At 55.8% G+C, this 25,522-nt stretch overlaps 1 protein-coding gene across 1 annotated transcript in view; it reads right to left on the bottom strand.

Moving 5' to 3' along the window:
* LOC147105752 (kininogen-2-like) overlaps positions 1-25,522 on the bottom strand; it is a 76,218-nt gene that overhangs the window by 32,396 nt on the left and 18,300 nt on the right. The window contains exon 3 of the mRNA XM_086010448.1: positions 23,658-23,760. Coding sequence (XP_085866574.1) covers positions 23,658-23,760 — 103 coding nt within the window. The remainder of the gene's footprint in view (positions 1-23,657; positions 23,761-25,522) is intronic.

The raw sequence follows: 25,522 nt of genomic DNA, 5'->3' as shown, positions 1-25,522 counted from the left end.
GTGGACTCCCTGCCGGAGGAGTTCAGGCCTTTCGCCTGGAGCACCACGCACCTCCTCTATTTGGGAGTCTACCTTAGCCCTGCCGAGGACGCTTGGCCGGCGAACTGGCAAGAGCTGGAGGCCAAAGTCACCGCTCGCCTAGGACGCTGGACAGGACTGCTCCGAGTGTTGTCCTACAGGGGTCGAGCGCTGGTCATAAACCAGCTGGTGGCCGCCATGTTGTGGTACCGGTTGGTCACTTTGATCCCTCCCCCTGCGTTTGTCGCCAAGATTCAGAAGAAGCTCATCGACTTCTTCTGGGACAAAAGGAAGCACTGGGTCTCTGCCGCGGTTCTGTGTCTCCCGCTTAGGGAGGGCGGTCAGGCGCTGGTGTGCCTTCGCACCCAGGCTGCGACTTTCCGTCTTCAGACGCTGCAGAGATACCTGTACGTCGAGAATCCTCCGAGATGGTGTGCGCTGGCGACGTTTTTCTTCCGCCAGCTGCATGGCCTCAATTACGACACGCAGCTCCTGTTTGCGAAAGTGGGCAGCAGGCGTGCCGGCCTGCGGGAGCTGCCTGTCTTCTACCAGGAACTACTATGGGTTTGGAACTACGTCGCTTCCAGGCGGAGCTCTCCCCCGTCAGGAGCGGCGGCTCTCCTTCGGGAGCCGCTGCTCAGGAATCCGCACCTCCACGAACACGGGTTCGGGCGGCTGGCGGAGGGTAGGGCTGTGGCTGGCAAGGTGACCAGAGTCGGGGACCTGCTCGATGGCGGAGGAGCGGGCTGGATGGCGCCGGAGGAGCTGGCGCGGCGCCTGTCCTGGGCCAACGTCCGGCTCGCGGTCGAAACCATCGAATCGGTAAAAGCGGCACTGGGCCCCGACTCCACTAGGTGTATCGAGGCGGCTCAAGCACGTGGGGCGATCCCGTCCGAGCTTACCCCCGTTCGGACGGAATTCCTCATCGGCGCCCGGCCCCGAAACTCCCCTCGGGAACCGGCGCCTCACAACTTGAGCCGTCTCGAGGAAATACCCTCCGTGCCTTTTCATTCCGCGCGGAGGGGTTTCCTGTACGGGCTGCTCCTGCACACTCTCCACTTTGCCATCTTCGTCTACCGTCCGGACACGCCTTGGCGTGGCGTTTTGCCGACCGGCGGTAGCGGAGGTCCCCAATGGAGGGCTCTCTATGCGGGAGTCCTCCCTTGTTCCATCGGGGACTTGGCCTGGAGGGTGTTGCACGGAGCGGTCCCATGCAATAAGGTTTTAAGTAGGTTCACGGACTCCCAGGCCGCCTGCATTTTTTGCGGCCTGGAGGAGTCCGTGTTTCACGTTTATATGGATTGTGAGAGGTTGCAGCCCCTCTTTCACTACTTGAAGGGGCTGCTCCTCGATTTTTGGTTGCACTTCAGTCCCACGCTCTTGATCTACGGTCACCCGGTGCGGAGGGGAGCGGACAGGTTGGAGGACCTCCTTGTGGGCCTGCTCCTGGGCCTGGCTAAAAGAGCCATCAATTGGTCCAGGCAGCGGGCGGTCGAGGGGGTCGTCCAGCCGGATTGCCTGCATCTCTTCCGCGGCCATGTTCGCGCCCGGGTGGCCCTGGAGATGGAGCACGCGGTGTCCGCCGGTGCGCTTGAGTATTTCCGCGACCGGTGGGCGCCGCGGGGACTGGAGTGCATCATCAACACGGATAACCAAATTTTAATTTGATTTGTTAAGCTTTCGTTGAACTTTTGTTTATTTACAGTCGAATTGGTTTTTTTTGGGTCCAAATAAAAGAGTACCCTCTGTTCAGCTGCAAGCACGAGCAGAGGGAGCAGCCAGACTTTGGAGAGTGGATTAAAGTGGTGGTCCCCTGACCAGGAAGAGGAGGAGAACGTTGGACCACCAACTCCACCATCATTACATCAACTGAGGTGACTGGAGAGAGAGGACAGAGGAGGAGAAGGAGAAAGGAGGCCTACATCAACATCAACCAGGGGAGAGGCCTTTCTATCACTGCCTCCCCAAATTGGCCTCCACTTCAGGAGAGGGAGAGAGGGGAGAGAAACCAACTGCTTGAAAGGAGGGAAGAAAACTTCATCCGGAACATCTACAGGTGGGTGTTATTTGGGGCACTCTCCCAAGACTTTGTATTTTAGGTGGGGGGAGAAAAGAAGAAGCAAGGCCGGATCATCAAGGGGTGTAGTGTGTGTGTGTGTGTGCTCTTGTTAAAAGCTAGGCCACACACACCACTAATTAGCATCCCTTCTATTGCCTGCCCTGGGAGAGCTTGGAGCTGCCCAAGGTGAAGTCCTTAATTTAATTTAATTACATTGTTAAGACCTGTTGCAGGACTAAGCCTGGGCTTCTCCAGCTTTTCCAGGTGAAGACGTCTTCTCCCCCTGCCAGAAGACCACCATCACCAAAGACTTTTTCCATCGGAGAGTGCAACCCTGCCAACACCCACCCACCATCCTGAGTGGCAACACTGCCCTTTGCGGCCTCCCTCCTTCCCACCCCCCCACCTCTCTCTCTCTCTTTGTCTCTCTCTGCCTGTCTTTCTAAGGCACCTTAGTTTCATCTATTTTATTAATTGCCAATTGAGCAGAGGGGCGAGGGCTCCTCTCCCAATTTAAATCAATAAGGAGAGAGGTGTGTCCTCATTTTAATCAGCTCCCTCTGCTCAATAGAGGACAAAAAAAATATATATACACCGAGGCCATTAACACCTTCAGGCCTGTGACTTGGGGTGAGTGTAGCCCTTAAAAAAAGCACCCCAGAATGGCGACTGCATCTTCGCCGGTGGCGGGGCCAGCCGGGACCTATGCGAGAGTGGTAGCCACAACCACAGCTGCTCCCGCTGTTCCTGCTGCCCCGTCACCTTTTCGATTAATAACAAAAAAGCTTGGGGTGAAGAGCTACACTCACCCCACTATGACCATCGAGGCCTGCGTCAAGGCCATGGCTGGGGTTGTCGGCCCCTCAGCCATCGTCGCGGCCTCGAAAATGTATGGGAAGGCTGTGTTCTTCCTGGGGTCGGAGCGGGCGGTGTCCCTGGCTGTCGCCAAGGGGCTCACCGTGGGCGGGACCTTCCTGCCGGTGGATCCTCTCGAGGCCACCGCGCAGAGGATCATTATTTCCAACGTCCCGCCCTATGTTCCTGGTGAGCTCCTCCTTCCCCATTTGCGACAACTTGGGGAGGTGAGGTCGGGGATCACGCCCATCCCGCTCGGCTTCCGGGAGGCCAGCCTTCGCCACGTCTTCTCCTTCCGGCGCCAGCTGTTTATCCAGCTGGCGCGGGAGGAGGACACTGAAGGGGCGTTCGTCGTCCTCCACGAGGGGACCGCCTACCGCGCCTTTTGGACGTCGGACGGTGTGAGGTGCCATGCCTGCAGGGAGGTGGGGCACATCAGGAGGAACTGCCCTGCCTCCAAGGCCGCCGGATCATCTCGTGCGGCCGAGGCTGGCGCCGCCGCCGCCGCCCTTCCCCCCGGATCTGCCCACGCGTCAAGTACGTCTGATGCGCGGTTGACGTCGGGGGCCGATGCCACCAAGGCCTCCGGCGGGGGGGAGGGAGCGTGTCCGGCCGGAAAGAAGGCGCGGGGAAAAAAGAAGCACCTTAGGGCAGGTCCCCCCGTGGATGGTGAGCCCTTGCCCCTTGAGCCCCTTACACCCGCGCTCCTCGCGGAGTTGATCAGGGCAGATGTGAGCGGGAGGGGCCCCGTGCCCGAGCCTGTGGCCGCAACCGCCGCAGCGGTAATGCCAATACCTGCGGCCGGGCTCGGGCCCGAGGAACCCGACAAACCTGCTCCGCCGGAGGGAGTCGAGGAGGAGGCCTTTGCAGACATGGAGGTCTCCCTCGCTCCCTCCGTGCTAAAAAGAAGGCGCGACCCCCTGGATGAGGAGGAGGACCGGGAGGAGGAAGGTCCCTCCGAGCAGGGGGAGTCGTCGCCCGCCGCGGGTACTCCGCCCCCCCAGCGCTGTCGTCATCACCAGCGATCGGCAGGGGTCGCCTGTCCCTCGGGAGGCTGAGGCAGATGTGTCTGTCCAGCACGTGCCTCCCGGGGATGGGGATGAGACCCTGCCCGTGGGGGGGGTTGCGGAACAACCCGCGGCAGTAATTGAAGTTGACCTTTTATCGGTGTCGTTACCCCTCGCCGGGTCGGGCAGCCTGGGGGTTGGGTCGGGCGAGCTCGAGGATAATGAGCTCGCCCAATGCGACCCGGACGTCTCCCAGGGGATGCTCGTCCTGGTAGAGCTTTTAATTCAAAACCCCCCGTCCGCTGGGTCGGAGGTTGGTGGCGGGGAGGAGGATGGCCCCCTGGCTGCGTCTCTGGTGCCGGACGTACTGGAGGAGCTGGAAATTGTTCTCTCCCCGGTTTCTCCGGTCGTTCCGGCGTCTGAGGCGGAGGGGAGCTCTGAACCGCCGCCGTCTTCTGGCCCGGCACCCCTAGAGGAGCCCAGGGAGAAATCCTCTGCCGCCGATCCTGGGGGTGGGATCCGGGTGGAGGCGGGGCTGGCTGGCGCGGCCGAGTCGTTCGCTTCGCACTGCGCGGCGGACGGGTTGGCCGCTGGTGACGACCCCCTGGAGGAGGATGGGGACTCGGTGATGGGCACGGAGGACGATTCGGACTCCAGCGCCGACGTGGCGATGGATGACCTCGTGCCCCTTGCCGAGTCTCCCCTCATTTCCGTAAGGGAACTCCGGGATTTTATGGCCACGTGCCTGGGTCAGCGCAATAAGGTCCGGCTGGCCCTCGACAGGTGGTCGGAGCTGGCGCTGCTCATCGATTCCGTCCGCGCCGCCGTTAAGATCTTGGGCGCGGACGAGGGTGTGAACCCGCTCGAGCTGCGTCGGCTCACAACGTTTCTCACTGGGCTGCTGAGGAAGTGGCGGCGGACCAGCGGCTGCGCTTCCTCGCCCCGTTAGGTGTAGGTAGAGGTTGCACTATGCTTCTGACATGAAGATAACCATAGCCAGCCTCAACATCAACGGCAGCAGGGAGGCGCGCCGCAGATTCAATAACTTCTCGGTCCTTCGGGACGGGAAGTATGCGGTGTGCTTCCTGCAAGAAACCCACACCGTTCCGGGAGACGAAGCCACGTGGCTCCTGGAGTGGCAAGGAGGGGTCAGCATGAGTCACCTCTCCAACAATTCCAGCGGGGTGGCTATCTTGCTGGCCCCGCATTTTCAGCCGGAGATCTTGGGGGTCAAGGAGCACGTGCCGGGCCGCTTGCTCCATGTCACTGTTCGCCTGGGGGGCGTGCCGCTCCATCTAGTGAACGTGTACGCCCCTCAGACCAGTGCGCAGCAAGTGCGCTTCTTCGAAGAAGTGTCCGCTCTCTTGGGCTCCATCGACGTGGGCGAGTGCGTCATCCTCGGGGGGGATTTTAACTGCACCCTCGAGGCGAGGGACCTTTCGGGTCCCCCGCGAAGCCCGGCGGCGATGGAGAAGTTGAGGGACCTGGTTGGGTCCTTCGACTTGGTGGACGTCTGGCGAAATCTCCACCCCGACTCCAGCGCCTTCACTAGCGTGAGGTCTGGGGGAGGAAGGTCCAGAATCGACCGCCTCTACATTTCCCGGGCGTTCGTCTCCTGCGTTCCGGCAGCTTCCATGCGGCCGGTGCCGTGCACGGACCACCACCTGGTGTGGGCGGAGCTCGCTCCGCTGTGCGCGCGGGGGGGGTCCATGTACTGGCATTTTAACAACCTGCTGCTGGAGGACGCGCGGTTCCGCGATTCGTTTCGTCGATTCTGGGCCGACTGGAGAAGGAAGCAGGGGGGCTTCCCCTCCTTGAGGCTATGGTGGGATGTGGGCAAGGCTCACATCCGTCTCTTCTGTCAGGAGTACGCGAAGGGGTCGACCAAGAGGCGGGAGGCCCGGGTCGGGCGGTTGGAGAAGGAGGTGCTCGACCTGGAGTCCCGTCTCGGTCAGGTCGTCGAGGACCCGGCCCTGCGGAAGGTGTACGAAGAGAAGAAGGGCGCGCTGAAGGACCTGCAGCTCGTCGGGTCCCGAGGCGCGTACGTGAGGTCGCGGATCCAGCTCCTGCGGGACCTGGACCGCGGCTCCCCCTTCTTCTACTCGCTGGAAAAAAGACGGGGGGTCCGTAAGCAGCTCTTGGGGCTGCTGGCCGACGACGGATCTCTGGTCTCGGATCCGGAGGGAATCAGCGCGGAGACCCGCGCCTATTACGGGGCTCTGTTCTCTCCGGATCCGTCCAGCGAGGATGCGCGCAGAGTTTTGTGGGAGGACCTGACGAAGGTTGGCCCGGAGGGCGCCGAAAAATTGGACGCTCCGCTAAGTCTGGCGGAGCTGACCGGCGCCCTCCGCCAGCTCTCTAGGGGAAAGTCCCCGGGGCTGGACGGGCTGACCGTGGAGTTCCACAGGGCGTTCTGGGACGTCTTGGGGGGCGACTACGCGCGGGTCCTGGGGGAAAGTTTGGCGACCGGGGAGATGCCCCTCTCTTGGCGCAGGGCGGTCATTGTCCTGCTGCCTAAGAAGGGCGATCTCCGCCTCCTTAAGAACTGGCGCCCGGTCTCTCTCCTCAGCACGGACTATAAAATCTTTGCCAGGGCCATGTCTGCTCGCCTTGGCACCGTGCTGGCCCACATGATCCACCCCGACCAGTCCTACACGGTCCCGGGCCGGACCATCCACGATAACATCCATCTGGTCCGGGACCTGGTCCACCACTCCCAGAGGGCTGGTCTGTCGGTCGCCTTCCTTTCCCTGGATCAGGAGAAGGCGTTCGACAGGGTGGATCACGAGTATCTCTTCGGGACTCTGCGCGCATTCGGGTTCGGGACGCATTTCGTCGCCCGGATCCAACTTCTGTACGCCGCCGCGGAGTGTCTGATTAAAGTTAACGGGTCCTTGACGGCGCCCCTTCGCTTCGGGAGGGGGGTGCGTCAGGGATGCCCCATGTCCGGTCAGTTATATGCCATTTGCGTGGAGCCTTTCCTGCGCCTCTTGCGGAAGAGGTTGACGGGACTGGCTCTGCAAGGGCCGGGCGTGGAGGTGGTCCTCTCGGCTTACGCCGATGACGTGCTCCTCACGGTCACGGATCCCGCTGACTTGCGGAGGATGCGGGAATGCCAGCAGATTTACTCGGACGCATCCTCCGCCAAGATCAACTGGGAGAAATGTTCCGGACTCCTGGTGGGTCAGTGGCGGGTGGACTCCCTGCCGGAGGAGTTCAGGCCTTTCGCCTGGAGCACCACGCACCTCCTCTATTTGGGAGTCTACCTTAGCCCTGCCGAGGACGCTTGGCCGGCGAACTGGCAAGAGCTGGAGGCCAAAGTCACCGCTCGCCTAGGACGCTGGACAGGACTGCTCCGAGTGTTGTCCTACAGGGGTCGAGCGCTGGTCATAAACCAGCTGGTGGCCGCCATGTTGTGGTACCGGTTGGTCACTTTGATCCCTCCCCCTGCGTTTGTCGCCAAGATTCAGAAGAAGCTCATCGACTTCTTCTGGGACAAAAGGAAGCACTGGGTCTCTGCCGCGGTTCTGTGTCTCCCGCTTAGGGAGGGCGGTCAGGCGCTGGTGTGCCTTCGCACCCAGGCTGCGACTTTCCGTCTTCAGACGCTGCAGAGATACCTGTACGTCGAGAATCCTCCGAGATGGTGTGCGCTGGCGACGTTTTTCTTCCGCCAGCTGCATGGCCTCAATTACGACACGCAGCTCCTGTTTGCGAAAGTGGGCAGCAGGCGTGCCGGCCTGCGGGAGCTGCCTGTCTTCTACCAGGAACTACTATGGGTTTGGAACTACGTCGCTTCCAGGCGGAGCTCTCCCCCGTCAGGAGCGGCGGCTCTCCTTCGGGAGCCGCTGCTCAGGAATCCGCACCTCCACGAACACGGGTTCGGGCGGCTGGCGGAGGGTAGGGCTGTGGCTGGCAAGGTGACCAGAGTCGGGGACCTGCTCGATGGCGGAGGAGCGGGCTGGATGGCGCCGGAGGAGCTGGCGCGGCGCCTGTCCTGGGCCAACGTCCAGCTCGCGGTCGAAACCATCGAATCGGTAAAAGCGGCACTGGGCCCCGACTCCACTAGGTGTATCGAGGCGGCTCAAGCACGTGGGGCGATCCCGTCCGAGCTTACCCCCGTTCGGACGGAATTCCTCATCGGCGCCCGGCCCCGAAACTCCCCTCGGGAACCGGCGCCTCACAACTTGAGCCGTCTCGAGGAAATACCCTCCGTGCCTTTTCATTCCGCGCGGAGGGGTTTCCTGTACGGGCTGCTCCTGCACACTCTCCACTTTGCCATCTTCGTCTACCGTCCGGACACGCCTTGGCGTGGCGTTTTGCCGACCGGCGGTAGCGGAGGTCCCCAATGGAGGGCTCTCTATGCGGGAGTCCTCCCTTGTTCCATCGGGGACTTGGCCTGGAGGGTGTTGCACGGAGCGGTCCCGTGCAATAAGGTTTTAAGTAGGTTCACGGACTCCCAGGCCGCCTGCATTTTTTGCGGCCTGGAGGAGTCCGTGTTTCACGTTTATATGGATTGTGAGAGGTTGCAGCCCCTCTTTCACTACTTGAAGGGGCTGCTCCTCGATTTTTGGTTGCACTTCAGTCCCACGCTCTTGATCTACGGTCACCCGGTGCGGAGGGGAGCGGACAGGTTGGAGGACCTCCTTGTGGGCCTGCTCCTGGGCCTGGCTAAAAGAGCCATCAATTGGTCCAGGCAGCGGGCGGTCGAGGGGGTCATCCAGCCGGATTGCCTGCATCTCTTCCGCGGCCATGTTCGCGCCCGGGTGGCCCTGGAGATGGAGCACGCGGTGTCCGCCGGTGCGCTTGAGTATTTCCGCGACCGGTGGGCGCCGCGGGGACTGGAGTGCATCATCAACACGGAAAACCAAATTTTAATTTGATTTGTTAAGCTTTAGTTGAACTTTTGTTTATTTACAGTCGAATTGGTTTTTTTTGGGTCCAAATAAAAGAGTACCCTCTGTTCAGCTGCAAGCACGAGCAGAGGGAGCAGCCAGACTTTGGAGAGTGGATTAAAGTGGTGGTCCCCTGACCAGGAAGAGGAGGAGAACGTTGGACCACCACCACCAACTCCACCATCATTACATCAACTGAGGTGCCTGGAGAGAGAGGACAGAGGAGGAGAAGGAGAAAGGAGGCCTACATCAACATCAACCAGGGGAGAGGCCTTTCTATCACTGCCTCCCCAATTTGGCCTCCACTTCAGGAGAGGGAGAGAGGGGAGAGAAACCAACTGCTTGAAAGGAGGGAAGAAAATTTCATCCGGAACATCTACAGGTGGGTGTTATTTGGGGCACTCTCCCAAGACTTTGTATTTTAGGTGGGGGGAGAAAAGAAGAAGCAAGGCCGGATCATCAAGGGGTATAGTGTGTGTGTGTGTGTGCTCTTGTTAAAAGCTAGGCCACACACACCACTAATTAGCATCCCTTCTATTGCCTGCCCTGGGAGAGCTTGGAGCTGCCCAAGGTGAAGTCTTTAATTTAATTTAATTACATCGTTAAGACCTGTTGCAGGACTAAGCCTGGGCTTCTCCAGCTTTTCCAGGTGAAGACGTCTTCTCCCCCTGCCAGAAGACCACCATCACCAAAGACTTTTTCCATCGGAGAGTGCAACCCTGCCTACACCCACCCACCATCCTGAGTGGCAACACTGCCCTTTGCGGCCTCCCTCCTTCCCACCCCCCCACCTCTCTCTCTCTCTTTGTCTCTCTCTGCCTGTCTTTCTAAGGCACCTTAGTTTCATCTATTTTATTAATTGCCAATTGAGCAGAGGGGCGAGGGCTCCTCTCCCAATTTAAATCAATAAGGAGAGAGGTGTGTCCTCATTTTAATCAGCTCCCTCTGCTCAATAGAGGACAAAAAAATATATATATATATACACCGAGGCCATTAACACCTTCAGGCCTGTGACTTGGGGTGAGTGTAGCCCTTAAAAAAAGCACCCCAGAATGGCGACTGCATCTTCGCCGGTGGCGGGGCCAGCCGGGACCTATGCGAGAGTGGTAGCCACAGCCACAGCTGCTCCCGCTGTTCCTGCTGCCCCGTCACCTTTTCGATTAATAACAAAAAAGCTTGGGGTGAAGAGCTACACTCACCCCACTATGACCATCGAGGCCTGCGTCAAGGCCATGGCTGGGGTTGTCGGCCCCTCAGCCATCGTCGCGGCCTCGAAAATGTATGGGAAGGCTGTGTTCTTCCTGGGGTCGGAGCGGGCGGTGTCCCTGGCTGTCGCCAAGGGGCTCACCGTGGGCGGGACCTTCCTGCCGGTGGATCCTCTCGAGGCCACCGCGCAGAGGATCATTATTTCCAACGTCCCGCCCTATGTTCCTGGTGAGCTCCTCCTTCCCCATTTGCGACAACTTGGGGAGGTGAGGTCGGGGATCACGCCCATCCCGCTCGGCTTCCGGGAGGCCAGCCTTCGCCACGTCTTCTCCTTCCGGCGCCAGCTGTTTATCCAGCTGGCGCGGGAGGAGGACACTGAAGGGGCGTTCGTCGTCCTCCACGAGGGGACCGCCTACCGCGCCTTTTGGACGTCGGACGGTGTGAGGTGCCATGCCTGCAGGGAGGTGGGGCACATCAGGAGGAACTGCCCTGCCTCCAAGGCCGCCGGATCATCTCGTGCGGCCGAGGCTGGCGCCGCCGCCGCCGCCCTTCCCCCCGGATCTGCCCGCGCGTCAAGTACGTCTGATGCGCGGTTGACGTCGGGGGCCGATGCCACCAAGGCCTCCGGCGGGGGGGAGGGAGCGTGTCCGGCCGGAAAGAAGGCGCGGGGAAAAAAGAAGCACCTTAGGGCAGGTCCCCCCGTGGATGGTGAGCCCTTGCCCCTTGAGCCCCTTACACCCGTGCTCCTCGCGGAGTTGATCAGGGCAGATGTGAGCGGGAGGGGCCCCGTGCCCGAGCCTGTGGCCGCAACCGCCGCAGCGGTAATGCCAATACCTGCGGCCGGGCTCGGGCCCGAGGAACCCGACAAACCTGCTCCGCCGGAGGGAGTCGAGGAGGAGGCCTTTGCAGACATGGAGGTCTCCCTCGCTCCCTCCGTGCTAAAAAGAAGGCGCGACCCCCTGGATGAGGAGGAGGACCGGGAGGAGGAAGGTCCCTCCGAGCAGGGGGAGTCGTCGCCCGCCGCGGCTACTGCGCCCCCCCGCCCCCCCCCAGCGCTGTCGTCATCACCAGCGATCGGCAGGGGTCGCCTGTCCCTCGGGAGGCTGAGGCAGATGTGTCTGTCCAGCACGTGCCTCCCGGGGATGGGGATGAGACCCTGCCCGTGGGGGGGGTTGCGGAACAACCCGCGGCAGTAATTGAAGTTGACCTTTTATCGGTGTCGTTACCCCTCGCCGGGTCGGGCAGCCTGGGGGCTGGGTCGGGCGAGCTCGAGGACAATGAGCTCGCCCAATGCGACCCGGACGTCTCCCAGGGGATGCTCGTCCTGGTAGAGCTTTTAATTCAAAACCCCCCGTCCGCTGGGTCGGAGGTTGGTGGCGGGGAGGAGGATGGCCCCCTGGCTGCGTCTCTGGTGCCGGACGTACTGGAGGAGCTGGAAATTGTTCTCTCCCCGGTTTCTCCGGTCGTTCCGGCGTCTGAGGCGGAGGGGAGCTCTGAACCGCCGCCGTCTTCTGGCCCGGCACCCCTAGAGGAGCCCAGGGAGAAATCCTCTGCCGCCGATCCTGGGGGTGGGATCCGGGCGGAGGCGGGGCTGGCTGGCGCGGCCGAGTCGTTCGCTTCGCACTGCGCGGCGGACGGGCCGGCCGCTGGTGACGACCGCCTGGAGGAGGATGGGGACTCGGTGATGGGCACGGAGGACGATTCGGACTCCAGCGCCGACGTGGCGATGGATGACCTCGTGCCCCTTGCCGAGTCTCCCCTCATTTCCGTAAGGGAACTCCGGGATTTTATGGCCACGTGCCTGGGTCAGCGCAATAAGGTCCGGCTGGCCCTCGACAGGTGGTCGGAGCTGGCGCTGCTCATCGATTCCGTCCGCGCCGCCGTTAAGATCTTGGGCGCGGACGAGGGTGTGAACCCGCTCGAGCTGCGTCGGCTCACAACGTTTCTCACTGGGCTGCTGAGGAAGTGGCGGCGGACCAGCGGCTGCGCTTCCTCGCCCCGTTAGGTGTAGGTAGAGGTTGCACTATGCTTCTGACATGAAGATAACCATAGCCAGCCTCAACATCAACGGCAGCAGGGAGGCGCGCCGCAGATTCAATAACTTCTCGGTCCTTCGGGACGGGAAGTATGCGGTGTGCTTCCTGCAAGAAACCCACACCGTTCCGGGAGACGAAGCCACGTGGCTCCTGGAGTGGCAAGGAGGGGTCAGCATGAGTCACCTCTCCAACAATTCCAGCGGGGTGGCTATCTTGCTGGCCCCGCATTTTCAGCCGGAGATCTTGGGGGTCAAGGAGCACGTGCCGGGCCGCTTGCTCCATGTCACTGTTCGCCTGGGGGGCGTGCCGCTCCATCTAGTGAACGTGTACGCCCCTCAGACCAGTGCGCAGCAAGTGCGCTTCTTCGAAGAAGTGTCCGCTCTCTTGGGCTCCATCGACGTGGGCGAGTGCGTCATCCTCGGGGGGGATTTTAACTGCACCCTCGAGGCGAGGGACCGTTCGGGTCCCCCGCGAAGCCCGGCGGCGATGGAGAAGTTGAGGGACCTGGTTGGGTCCTTCGACTTGGTGGACGTCTGGCGAAATCTCCACCCCGACTCCAGCGCCTTCACTAGCGTGAGGTCTGGGGGAGGAAGGTCCAGAATCGACCGCCTCTACATTTCCCGGGCGTTCGTCTCCTGCGTTCCGGCAGCTTCCATGCGGCCGGTGCCGTGCACGGACCACCACCTGGTGTGGGCGGAGCTCGCTCCGCTGTGCGCGCGGGGGGGGGTCCGTGTACTGGCATTTTAACAACCTGCTGCTGGAGGACGCACGGTTCCGGGATTCGTTTCGTCGATTCTGGGCTGACTGGAGAAGGAAGCAGGGGGGCTTCCCCTCCTTGAGGCTATGGTGGGATGTGGGCAAGGCTCACATCCGTCTCTTCTGTCAGGAGTACGCGAAGGGGTCGACCAAGAGGCGGGAGGCCCGGGTCGGGCGGTTGGAGAAGGAGGTGCTCGACCTGGAGTCCCGTCTCGGTCAGGTCGTCGAGGACCCGGCCCTGCGGAAGGTGTACGAAGAGAAGAAGGGCGCGCTGAAGGACCTGCAGCTCGTCGGGTCCCGAGGCGCGTACGTGAGGTCGCGGATCCAGCTCCTGCGGGACCTGGACCGCGGCTCCCCCTTCTTCTACTCACTGGAAAAAAGACGGGGGGTCCGTAAGCAGCTCTTGGGGCTGCTGGCCGACGACGGATCTCTGGTCTCGGATCCGGAGGGAATCAGCGCGGAGACCCGCGCCTATTACGGGGCTCTGTTCTCTCCGGATCCGTCCAGCGAGGATGCGCGCAGAGTTTTGTGGGAGGACCTGACGAAGGTTGGCCCGGAGGGCGCCGAAAAATTGGACGCTCCGCTAAGTCTGGCGGAGCTGACCGGCGCCCTCCGCCAGCTCTCTAGGGGAAAGTCCCCGGGGCTGGACGGGCTGACCGTGGAGTTCCACAGGGCGTTCTGGGACGTCTTGGGGGGCGACTACGCGCGGGTCCTGGGGGAAAGTTTGGCGACCGGGGAGATGCCCCTCTCTTGGCGCAGGGCGGTCATTGTCCTGCTGCCTAAGAAGGGCGATCTCCGCCTCCTTAAGAACTGGCGCCCGGTCTCTCTCCTCAGCACGGACTATAAAATCTTTGCCAGGGCCATGTCTGCTCGCCTTGGCACCGTGCTGGCCCACATGATCCACCCCGACCAGTCCTACACGGTCCCGGGCCGGACCATCCACGATAACATCCATCTGGTCCGGGACCTGGTCCACCACTCCCAGAGGGCTGGTCTGTCGGTCGCCTTCCTTTCCCTGGATCAGGAGAAGGCGTTCGACAGGGTGGATCACGAGTATCTCTTCGGGACTCTGCGCGCATTCGGGTTCGGGACGCATTTCGTCGCCCGGATCCGACTTCTGTACGCCGCCGCGGAGTGTCTGATTAAAGTTAACGGGTCCTTGACGGCGCCCCTTCGCTTCGGGAGGGGGGTGCGTCAGGGATGCCCCATGTCCGGTCAGTTATATGCCATTTGCGTGGAGCCTTTCCTGCGCCTCTTGCGGAAGAGGTTGACGGGACTGGCTCTGCAAGGGCCGGGCATGGAGGTGGTCCTCTCGGCTTACGCCGATGACGTGCTCCTCACGGTCACGGATCCCGCTGACTTGCGGAGGATGCGGGAATGCCAGCAGATTTACTCGGACGCATCCTCCGCCAAGATCAACTGGGAGAAATGTTCCGGACTCCTGGTGGGTCAGTGGCGGGTGGACTCCCTGCCGGAGGAGTTCAGGCCTTTCGCCTGGAGCACCACGCACCTCCTCTATTTGGGAGTCTACCTTAGCCCTGCCGAGGACGCTTGGCCGGCGAACTGGCAAGAGCTGGAGGCCAAAGTCACCGCTCGCCTAGGACGCTGGACAGGACTGCTCCGAGTGTTGTCCTACAGGGGTCGAGCGCTGGTCATAAACCAGCTGGTGGCCGCCATGTTGTGGTACCGGTTGGTCACTTTGATCCCTCCCCCTGCGTTTGTCGCCAAGATTCAGAAGAAGCTCATCGACTTCTTCTGGGACAAAAGGAAGCACTGGGTCTCTGCCGCGGTTCTGTGTCTCCCGCTTAGGGAGGGCGGTCAGGCGCTGGTGTGCCTTCGCACCCAGGCTGCGACTTTCCGTCTTCAGACGCTGCAGAGATACCTGTACGTCGAGAATCCTCCGAGATGGTGTGCGCTGGCGACGTTTTTCTTCCGCCAGCTGCATGGCCTCAATTACGACACGCAGCTCCTGTTTGCGAAAGTGGGCAGCAGGCGTGCCGGCCTGCGGGAGCTGCCTGTCTTCTACCAGGAACTACTATGGGTTTGGAACTACGTCGCTTCCAGGCGGAGCTCTCCCCCGTCAGGAGCGGCGGCTCTCCTTCGGGAGCCGCTGCTCAGGAATCCGCATCTCCACGAACACGGGTTCGGGCGGCTGGCGGAGGGTAGGGCTGTGGCTGGCAAGGTGACCAGAGTCGGGGACCTGCTCGATGGCGGAGGAGCGGGCTGGATGGCGCCGGAGGAGCTGGCGCGGCGCCTGTCCTGGGCCAACGTCCAGCTCGCGGTCGAAACCATCGAATCGGTAAAAGCGGCACTGGGCCCCGACTCCACTAGGTGTATCGAGGCGGCTCAAGCACGTGGGGCGATCCCGTCCGAGCTTACCCCCGTTCGGACGGAATTCCTCATCGGCGCCCGGCCCCGAAACTCCCCTCGGGAACCGGCGCCTCACAACTTGAGCCGTCTCGAGGAAATACCCTCCGTGCCTTTTCATTCCGCGCGGAGGGGTTTCCTGTACGGGCTGCTCCTGCACACTCTCCACTTTGCCATCTTCGTCTACCGTCCGGACACGCCTTGGCGTGGCGTTTTGCCGACCGGCGGTAGCGGAGGTCCCCAATGGAGGGCTCTCTATGCGGGAGTCCTCCCTTGTTCCATCGGGGACTTGGCCTGGAGGGTGTTGCACGGAGCGGTCCCGTGCAATAAGGTTTTAAGTAGGTTCACGGACTCCCAGGCCGCCTGCATTTTTTGCGGCCTGGAGGAGTCCGTGTTTCACGTTTATATGGATTGTGAGAGGTTGCAGCCCCTCTTTCACTACTTGAAGGGGCTGCTCCTCGATTTTTGGTTGCACTTCAGTCCCACGCTCTTGATCTACGGTCACCTGGTGCGGAGGGGAGCGGACAGGTTGGAGGACCTCCTTGTGGGCCTGCTCCTGGGCCTGGCTAAAAGAGCCATCAATTGGTCCAGGCAGCGGGCGGTCGAGGGGGTCGTCCAGCCGGATTGCCTGCATCTCTTCCGCGGCCATGTTCGCGCCCGGGTGGCCCTGGAGATGGAGCACGCGGTGTCCGCCGGTGCGCTTGAGTATTTCCGCGACCGGTGGGCGCCGCGGGGACTGGAGTGCATCATCAACACGGAAAACCAAATTTTAATTTGATTTGTTAAGCTTTAGTTGAACTTTTGTTTATTTACAGTCGAATTGGTTTTTTTTGGGTCCAAATAAAAGAGTACCCTCTGTTCAGTAAATACCTGTTATTATTGTTCTCCCGCAGTCCGTGTATTATTGATACTCGGACATTACATTGGCGACGAACAGCTTTGAACTCACCTGCAGTACTGCATCACCTCACGGGGATCTTTCCCTGAGAAGAAGCTTCTTGGAGGTCGAAGTCAGAGCAACGGGCGTCGACCGCGGGCAACCGCCCTAGGATCCATCGGAGTTCGGAGTGTTGCAGGAGAGGCTGTGGAGAGCTGGGCTTGGCTCCCCAGTCAAGGTGTTCCAGCAAATCGTGCTGGTAGCAGGTAGTGCGCTGACCCTTCCGGACTGCGGCGGGCTCGAGCTCGATCGAGCGGCTCTGCAAAGGGGTCGTGCAGCGTCGTCAGGAGGAAAAGAGAGAGAGAGAGGGTGGAGCGCACAGGGCGCGGTCGGTGCTCAAGAACCGGGCAGCGTAGCGAAAATAAAACAAGGGGAAGGAAAAGTGAGACGCGCCAAAGCCGCGGGTCGCCGCCTTTACCCCGCAGAACGCTAGGAGCAGCGTGGCAGCAAGGGGAAGAAGGAAAAGCGTGGGAGGCGCCATTTTATTCCATTGGGGAAGAAGGAAAAGCGCGGGAAGCGCCATTTTAATCCATTGGGGAAGAAGAAAAAGCGCGGGAGGCGCCATTTTAAATCACCCAAGATGCCGAAAAGTGGCAGTATCACTGCTTTCGACAACGAGGTAGAAAACTGGACCACGTATGTGGAAAGAATTGAAGTGTACTGCAAGGCAAATGAGGTGGCCGATGGAAAGAAGGCGTCGGTATTATTAAATTTGATGGGCGCGAGAACGTACGGCCTATTGCGGAATTTAATTACCCCAACTAAACCAATGGAGAAAAGTTTTGAAGAGATTGTTAATATCTTACAGGAACACCTAAACCCTACACCGCTGCTGATAGCAGAAAGATTCAAGTTCCATAAAAGAAACCAGCACAAAGATGAGAGCAATGCTGACTATCTTATGGAACTACGCAAGTTATCGAAGCATTGCCAGTTTGGAGCAGGACTGGCAGACACCTTACGGGATAAGTTTGTCTGCGGGCTCCAGAGTGAAGGAACCCAGAAACGACTACTTTCGGAAAAGGACCTGACGCTAGAACAGGCTTCCAGCGTGGCAGTATCGTACGAAGCAGCAGCACGGGGAGCTGCGGAAATACAACAGAAACCACAAGAATACAGCACTAACGAAATGGCGTATGGAACAGAAAAGTGCTATCGCTGCGGCAGAACAACCCATGATCAGAAGGACTGCTGGTTTAAGGACAAAGTATGCAGGCAATGTGGGAAAATTGGACACACAGCAAGAGTCTGCAGGTCGGGAAAGAAAACCAACACTACAAGAACTACTAAGGAAAAGTACAAGAAAGTAAAAGAAATTGACAGACAGTAGTTCGGAAGATCAGGAGAGTGATAATGACTCCGGGAGCAGGAGACTAAGTTGTCTAAAGTTACACAACGTGATCGCAAAGGAGGATCACCGAACCATTTGGGTCACCCTCATGATAGCAGGGTCCCCAGTAAAGATGGAATCGGACACAGGATCAGCCCTAACAGTCATGAATCGACGAGACTATGAGCGGCTATTCTCACACATACCCTTGAAGGACACGTCCATTGTATTGAAGACATACACGGAGCAAAAAGTCTACCCCAGAGGAAAAATAAGGGTGCCAGTTAAATACAACGGCAAGGAAACACAGAAACTGTATCTATATATACTACAAGATGGAGGACCACCATTATTGGGACGTGAATGGATCCGAAAAATACAATTGGATTGGCATTCCATTCAGGCGCTAACTGTGACTGACAAAAAGGATGATGACGTCACACCTGGACGACTGTCAAAAATTCTAACTGACGCGAAAGAGGTGTTCCAACAAGGGCTTGGGACTCTAAAAGGAATAACGGCAACGATAAAAATCGAAGATAACGCAAACCCCAAAATTTTTAAGGCCAGACCGGTACCTTACGCGATCCGCCCAGCCGTTGAAGCAGAGCTGGAGAGTCTGGAGCGTTCAGGTGTGCTATCCAAGGTGGACTGGAGCGAGTGGGCCACACCCATCGTTCCTGTAATGAAGAAATCATTGAGCAGCACGCCTGGGGAGCCGAAGAAGGTTCGCATCTGTGGGGACTTCAAGGTAACTGTGAACCCAGTCCTGCACACAGTAAAATATCCACTTCCACGGATAGAAGATATTTTCGCCTCACTATCTGGAGGGAAACGCTTTACAAAGATTGATCTGGCCCAAGCGTATCTACAAATGGAGGTGGAAGAAGCATCTAGGAAATACCTCACGATTAACACTCACAAAGGCCTTTACAGGTACAATCGACTGGTATTCGGGGTTGCATCAGCCCCGGCTATTTGGCAGAGGGCGATGGAACAAGTCCTGCAAGGGATCCCGGGGACCCAGTGTTATTTGGACGACATCCTGGTTACGGGCGAAAATGACAGTGAGCACCTTGCCAACCTGGAGCAGGTGCTCACTAGATTGCAGGAATATGGGCTACGAGCCAACCGCCCCAAATGCGAGTTCTTCAGGAGACAAATCTCGTATTGTGGCCACATGATTGATGAGGAAGGGTTGCATAAGTCGCCGGACAAGATTGAGGCTGTAGTCAAGGCTCCAGCACCAGAAAATGTGTCGCAACTGAGGTCGTTCCTCGGGTTGGTGAACTACTACCATAAGTTCTTGCCGAATTTATCTACAATTCTGCACCCACTGAACGCCCTGCTGCAAACTGGAGTAACATGGAAATGGAGTGATGAGTGTAAGCGTGCCTTTCAGAAATGTAAATGCCTAATCACTTCAAAAGAAGTATTGGCCCACTACAATCCAACACTACCGATTCGGTTAGCATGTGATGCGTCTCCCTACGGCATCGGAGCGGTGCTGTCACACAAATTCCTTGACGGTTCAGAGAGGCCAATAGCCTTTGCGTCGCGCTCGTTAACCTCAGCCGAGCGTAACTACGCCCAGATTGACAGGGAGGCCCTCAGCCTGGTGTGGGGGGTGAAGAAGTTCAATCACTATCTGCACGGGCAGAAATTCACCCTACTGACTGATCATCAGCCCCTGGTCTCCATTTTTAACCCAAAGAAGGGCGTTCCGGTGATGACGGCGCAACGGCTGCAAAGATGGTCACTTTTTTAGGGGCACATCAGTACGACATAGAGTACAAGGGTACGAAGCAGCATGGAAATGCTGATGGGCTGTCGCGCCTACCATTGCCTACGGTAGAGGAAGCACCTGCAGTGGACCCTGTTGAGATATTCCATGCGACCATAGTCGAATGTCTACCTGTTACAAACTCAAGTATAGAGAAGGAAACCCGAAATGACCAACACTCTCTCGGGTCTATGATTTGACGGTGAAGGGATGGCCAGCACATGGCGACTCACTGTTGCCAGCATTCTCGCCAAGGAGAGAACAGCTGTCAGTGTGCCGGGGGACCTTGATGTGTGGATCCCGAGTGGTAATTCCACCCAAGTTGAGAGATAGAGTACTCAATGAGCTTCATGAGGGTCATCTGGGAGGGGTGAAAATGAAGAGCCTAGCCAGGGCGTTTGTGTGGTGGCCGGGAATTGATAAAGAAATCGAGGATATGACCAAGAGATGCACAGGATGCCAGAAGGTCCAAAACGCTCCACCACAGGCCCCGCTACATCCATGGGAGTGGCCCTCATCTCCATGGCAATGGGTACACATTGAGTCCATAAATGGACCAGCAAAATCAATGTTCCTAATCGCCGTGGACGCCCATTCGAAATGGCCAGAGGTCATCAAAATGTCCTACACCACCACGGAGAAAACTATTGCAGTCCTACGGACTATCTTCGCCAGGAATGGCTTGCCAGAACAGATTTGCTCCGACAATGGGCCACAGTTTGTGTCCGAGGATTTCCGGAGGTTTCTGAGGAATAATGGGGTGAAACATTACACATCTGCCCCATATCATCCAGCCACAAATGGATTGGCTGAGAGGTTTGTTCAGAACTTTAAAAAGGCAATAAAGGTGATGTATAACGACGACATACCACTACAACACAAGGTGGATAATTTCTTGTTTGCTTACCGGAATGCGACACATGCAGTCACCAACCAAGCTCCAGCCATAATGTTCTTCAACCGAAAGCTAAGATGTCGCCTGGATTTGCTCAAACCAAACATAAGACGAGATGTTGAGGATAAACAATTCCAGCACATCAATGAGAAGCCAACCAGGAGCTTCAAGATAGGGCAACCAGTCTTGGCCCGCGACTACCGAACAGAAAAATGGCAGCCAGGAACGATATGCACACAGCAGGGACCACTAATGTACACAGTGGACGTTGGAGAGAGCATCGTGAGACGCCATGCTGACCAGATTCTAGAGTCACAGGAACAAGCCAAACCCATATCACGAGCATGTGCACCTGGTAATAAACCCGAAGTACAGATTGCATCTACCTCAGAAACAGTGGTATTGGAAGCTGACGAACCAACCAATGACAATGAGCCAGAATCAACTCCGCCGCAAGAACAGGATACTCAAGAAAGGCGCTATCCAGTCACGATCAGGAAGCCTCCTCAAGGACTGAACTTATAAATTATTATTTCAGTTGATGTATATAGTACAGAGAAAATTGTAATTGTAATTAGTTATTATTTAGTTGTTAAATGAATGTTATGTACTGTTTATCTAAAAGGGGAGGAATTGTTGTGTATGTACCTTTAAGAGAAGAACTGATTCTATACTGCAGTACCGGCAGTGACCACCCCTGTATATAAAGCCATAACAGGCTTCTGTACTTCAGTCTTAAGTTACCCTCTGTTCAGTAAATACTTGTTATTATTGTTCTCCTGCAGTCCGTGTATTATTGATACTCAGACATTACAATATCTTTCAGTATTAGTCAGCTGTGTATCTTGAATCAGTCATGTAATATGTTGCTGTATTGCAGTGGTGGGAGAACCACTGTCGTACAATTGCAAATTTAACTTACAGACCCATGATTTCAACAGGATGGGGGTCTAAACTCCCTTTCTTACAGTTCCTACAAAATAAAATTCTGCTGTAATATACTTTACCCAAATGCCTATTCTTCAGTCTGCACAGAGAGTGATGGCAAAGGTTTTGACCATGGAGGGTGTTAAAGGTTTTGGGTCTTCCTAAGATAATCTCTCTGGTCGCTCACACACGTTTTACGTTCAGTGTGCCACTAGTGACCAATATTTAAATATATGATAGTGTAACCCAGAGGTGTAACAATGGGACCTCCTTGTAATATGAACTGGATGCTGTGTCTTTTGCAGAAGCTGCCATGTGTGTTTTTCCATCTTCCCAAAGGCAGATTGAAACACTTCAGTGAGATAAGGTTAAATATGAATTGTTAAGCTTTTTCTTTATGAACAAGATACTGATGTAATCAAATCTCAACTTGTTTCAATTAACTACACAACCCTCCTCAAGAACAAGAAAATTAGTAAAAATACACCACACCATCTCTGTTAGTGGGCTTGCTAACACCATCCCAGAAGCTGCTCTGTGTCTCCCTGACAGCCAGAATGACACTGGGACCTTGTGGTGTTGAAATCTGCAGGTACAAATCCCCATCCTTCCATGCCACAATGCAGTACCATCACCTGTTCATAACATCACAACTTCTGTTTGATGTCAGGTCCCATTCACCATATACCAGTAACTTTTAACAGCTTGAGTACAGAGCAAGGCCACTGAAGTTGGACAGCATCAGGGAGTCACCGATCCAAACTGTGTAATTATGCAGAATCAACAAGGCAAGCTTAGACCTTTACACTTGTTCAGGTTTTGGTGTAGCCTGAAACATAGCTTATTCATTACACTTCCTATACCTGCTCTTCAACACAGTTAAACATTATGCAGCCCTGTCCATCTCACATCTTACAAGGATAAATTTCCCAGAGCTTTATCTTGAAGGTTTTCCATGTGATTTCACCTCCCTCATGACATTAAATAAACTGGATAGCGCCCGTGTTTGTACAGCCCTATAATTTAGCTGTCAATGTTGTGATATGATAAGATTATTTTGGTTACAATTTGTCTTATTGATGTGAGAGTTAACAACGCAGAAGTCTGTAGGCAATGAACTGTGCTGTATCTTCCTAAAGCAAAGTCTAAATCAACATTATAACGCAGTTTATGATCACAAAGAGTCGACAATTCAAACAAGATGCCATTATCTAAAGATGTGCCAATATTGCAAGCCCTTATATATTTCTAAATAATTTTACCTATCTACTTTACATTGTCCAGGCCTAACAATAAATTAAGAGGTTATTGGACACTATAATTTGAACTTTAAATTGTTTCACAACGATCATACCATTAAGGGAATGAATCTGATGTTTTATTGATGTTAAGTAGTTTTAGTGACTGCTCCTGAATTATCAAGGGTTTTCCTCATCTGCTGTCTGGAATTGGCTTTTCACATAAAGCCATTCAGTGATCAGTAATTGCTGTTAGGGCAAAACTTATCTTGTTATGAAGCTTATTAAATTCAGCGTTTATAAGCATATAAGTTCCAGGGATTTCATGTGCAGCAGTAGGTATTAAAGGGCTGCAGCCTCCATTTAAAGAGGCTAGGATTTTTATCCACAAACACAAATCATACAATTGTAGAATCATAGATATTATAGCACAGAAAAGTACCATTTGACCCATCACACCCATCGTTTTATATTCTTCCTTTTCAAATAACAGTATAGCTTCTGCCTCAAAACCCATTTGTGATAAAGCATTCCATGTTCTAATAACACATTGCATGAAAAGATTTCTTCTAACTTCCCTTTTTTTTCCAATGATAATCCTGAGTGTATGCCCCTTTGTTATTGATTCATCAACCAATAGTAACAATTCTCCATTATTTACCTTCTGAAAACCTATCTTAATTTTGAAAATGTCTATTCGATCCCTTTTAACCTTCTCAGTTCCATTGAAAAATGTCCCCATTTTCTAACCTATCTTCATAACCAAAACATCATTCCATGTAATCTTCACTGTACCCTTTCTACAGCCCTTAATATAATGGAGTGTTCAAAGCTGCATATAATACTCCAATTGTAGACAAACCAATATATTGTATAAATTTAATATTGCTTCTTTGTTTTTGTTTTCAATGCCTCCATATACAAAACCATTTGCCTTTTTTTAAATCGCCTCTTCCACCTGCACTCCCACCTTTAAAGAGAAAAATGGTAGAATTTCTGTGGGTGGCAGAAGAGCGACAGAAAGCCCTGAGAAACATCATATATGCCGTGTATGCCACTTCTCTGGGGTTTCCACCAATCTTCTGTCAAAGTGACAGCAGGAAATAGGAGAATCCCCACAGAAATTCTACCTCTATGTATCTGCACTCCGACCATTTAGGGTACACTAAACTGTTCTTTTTCCAAAATGTTCTGGGGTAAATTTTCATGTTGTAGAACGCACCCGATTTTCATTCTATTGATTTCAACCGAATTCCCCAACTTTCTCCAGTGCGCAGTGAATGACATTATCGAAGCAGTACCATTACTGGCTGTATTTCTAAAGCATAGTATTCACAAATCTGTTACTCACCCACTTCTTTGACGGGCTTCAGTAGATTACACGAAGGTGCCTCAGGTACTTTAATTTGGAACCCAAGTTCAAAGAGGACTTCTGCTTCGCACATACCCACGGCCTGGAACACAAGAATCATTTAATTTCAAAACTGTTCAGTTTCACTATCTCAATATTGTATTGCTGTTTCAAAATATTAAATTGATCTGGGCCAATCATTTTTATACACGTCTATAAAGGTAGAAAGATGTTGGACCAGCATTTGCGATCAGAGGCTTCCCGCGGGCGGAAGAATGGAGGCTTGCGCTCCTGGGCCTCTCCGGGTACACGCGGGCAGAGCCCCACATATCCCGGGGCGTCTGCGGCTCGTAGGCACTCCTGGGATCATGTGGGCCGGCCCAACCAATAAAAGAAGAGAATCCCCATTCATACTTTTGACAGGTCCGCACGTACAGAACTGTCAAAAGTATGAATTGGGATCACTTAAAAAATACACCAGCACGTGAAATAATTTTTTTTAATCACATTTTTAAAATTAATTAAAAAGTTAAAAAATTGGGGAAAAAAAGTAAATGTTTTTACGGGGCTAAAAATAAACATACCTTTTTGAAAAATATTTTTAATTTATAAATGAGTGATTACATTTAATTTTCAATTTTTTAAAACTCTTAGGCCTAGAAATTCAGTATAGCCACTTTTGGGGCGGTAAAGTCGGGCGGCCGCTAAAGTTTGCGCCCGGCGCAAAGTGGAGGCCACTTCGCCGATATTCAGTAGCTTTGGCCAAGGAGTTTGCTCGAGCGCTAAAACTGGCGATGCACGGCTATCTTTAGGCGCTAAGCCGGCGGTGCAGAGTGATACCGCCGAGGCCGGGCGCAGCGCAGGTGCGGTCATTTCTTGATTGACAGCAGACACCCTGGCGCCGGCCAGCTCTTAAAGGGGGAAGGGTCGACTTGGTCTGCTGCCACGCCCTGGATACTGCAGCCCTCCAGCTAGGCCTAAACACTGCTGCTGGAGAGAAATAGCGCCAGGAAGGATGCAGAGGGCCCGTGAGCGAGCGCAGCGCTTCTCTGCCCATGATTTAAAGGTGCTGGTTAGGGCTTTGGAGAGGAGATGCCATATCTTGTTCCCGGACAGTGGCAAGAAGCCTGCCACCAGGGTGTACAGGAAAGCCTGGAGGGATGTCGCCCAGATGGTCACAGCCACCTGCGATGTCCCCAGGACTGGTGTCCAATGCTGGAAAAAGTTTAACGACCTCACTCGGATTGTCAGGGTGAGTACCCTTTCCAGTGTCCTCCTCATCCTTGCATGTGCACCTCACATTATGGGCAAAGGGACCTCAAAGCCCTAATGGCCAGCCCTCATCCAGCAGCTATGGCACTGGCATGAACATCAATTGCACTTTCTGCACTTTACACACTGGCCAAGCTATTCGACCATGGGAGGCAGTGCATACAGCAACAGGGCACCACACTGGCCAAGCTATTCGACCATGGGAGGCAGTGCATACAACATCAGGGCACCACACTGGCCAAGCTATTCGACCATGGGAGGCAGTGCACACAACAACAGGGCACCACACTGTACTTAGAGGCCGTCCTTTCTCTTGCAGGCCAAGCTGGCCCAGAATCTGAGGAGCCGGACTGACACCGGGGGAGGCCGTCCCCAGTTCCAGCAGCTCAGTGACCTGGAGGAGCGCGTGGGTCGACTCATGGGTGGCCGGCTGATTGGCCCCGTTGCATGTGGAGATGCCGACCCTGTGCTGGGCCCCAATGGTAAGGGCATGACCTTTTGGACCTCTCTCGTTCCCCTTGCGCTTCAGATCTACATCCTTTGCCACTGTCCGACCAATGCGCTGAATGCCACCACTCATGCCTCCCTCGCTG

The sequence above is a fragment of the Somniosus microcephalus genome, chromosome 17, assembly GCF_052327205.1.
Source record: "Somniosus microcephalus isolate GS21.2 chromosome 17, FLI_Smic_1.0, whole genome shotgun sequence".
Taxonomy (NCBI): Eukaryota; Metazoa; Chordata; class Chondrichthyes; order Squaliformes; family Somniosidae; genus Somniosus; species Somniosus microcephalus.
Note: the sequence above shows the minus strand (reverse complement) of the source record. Positions and strands in the feature narration are given on the sequence as shown.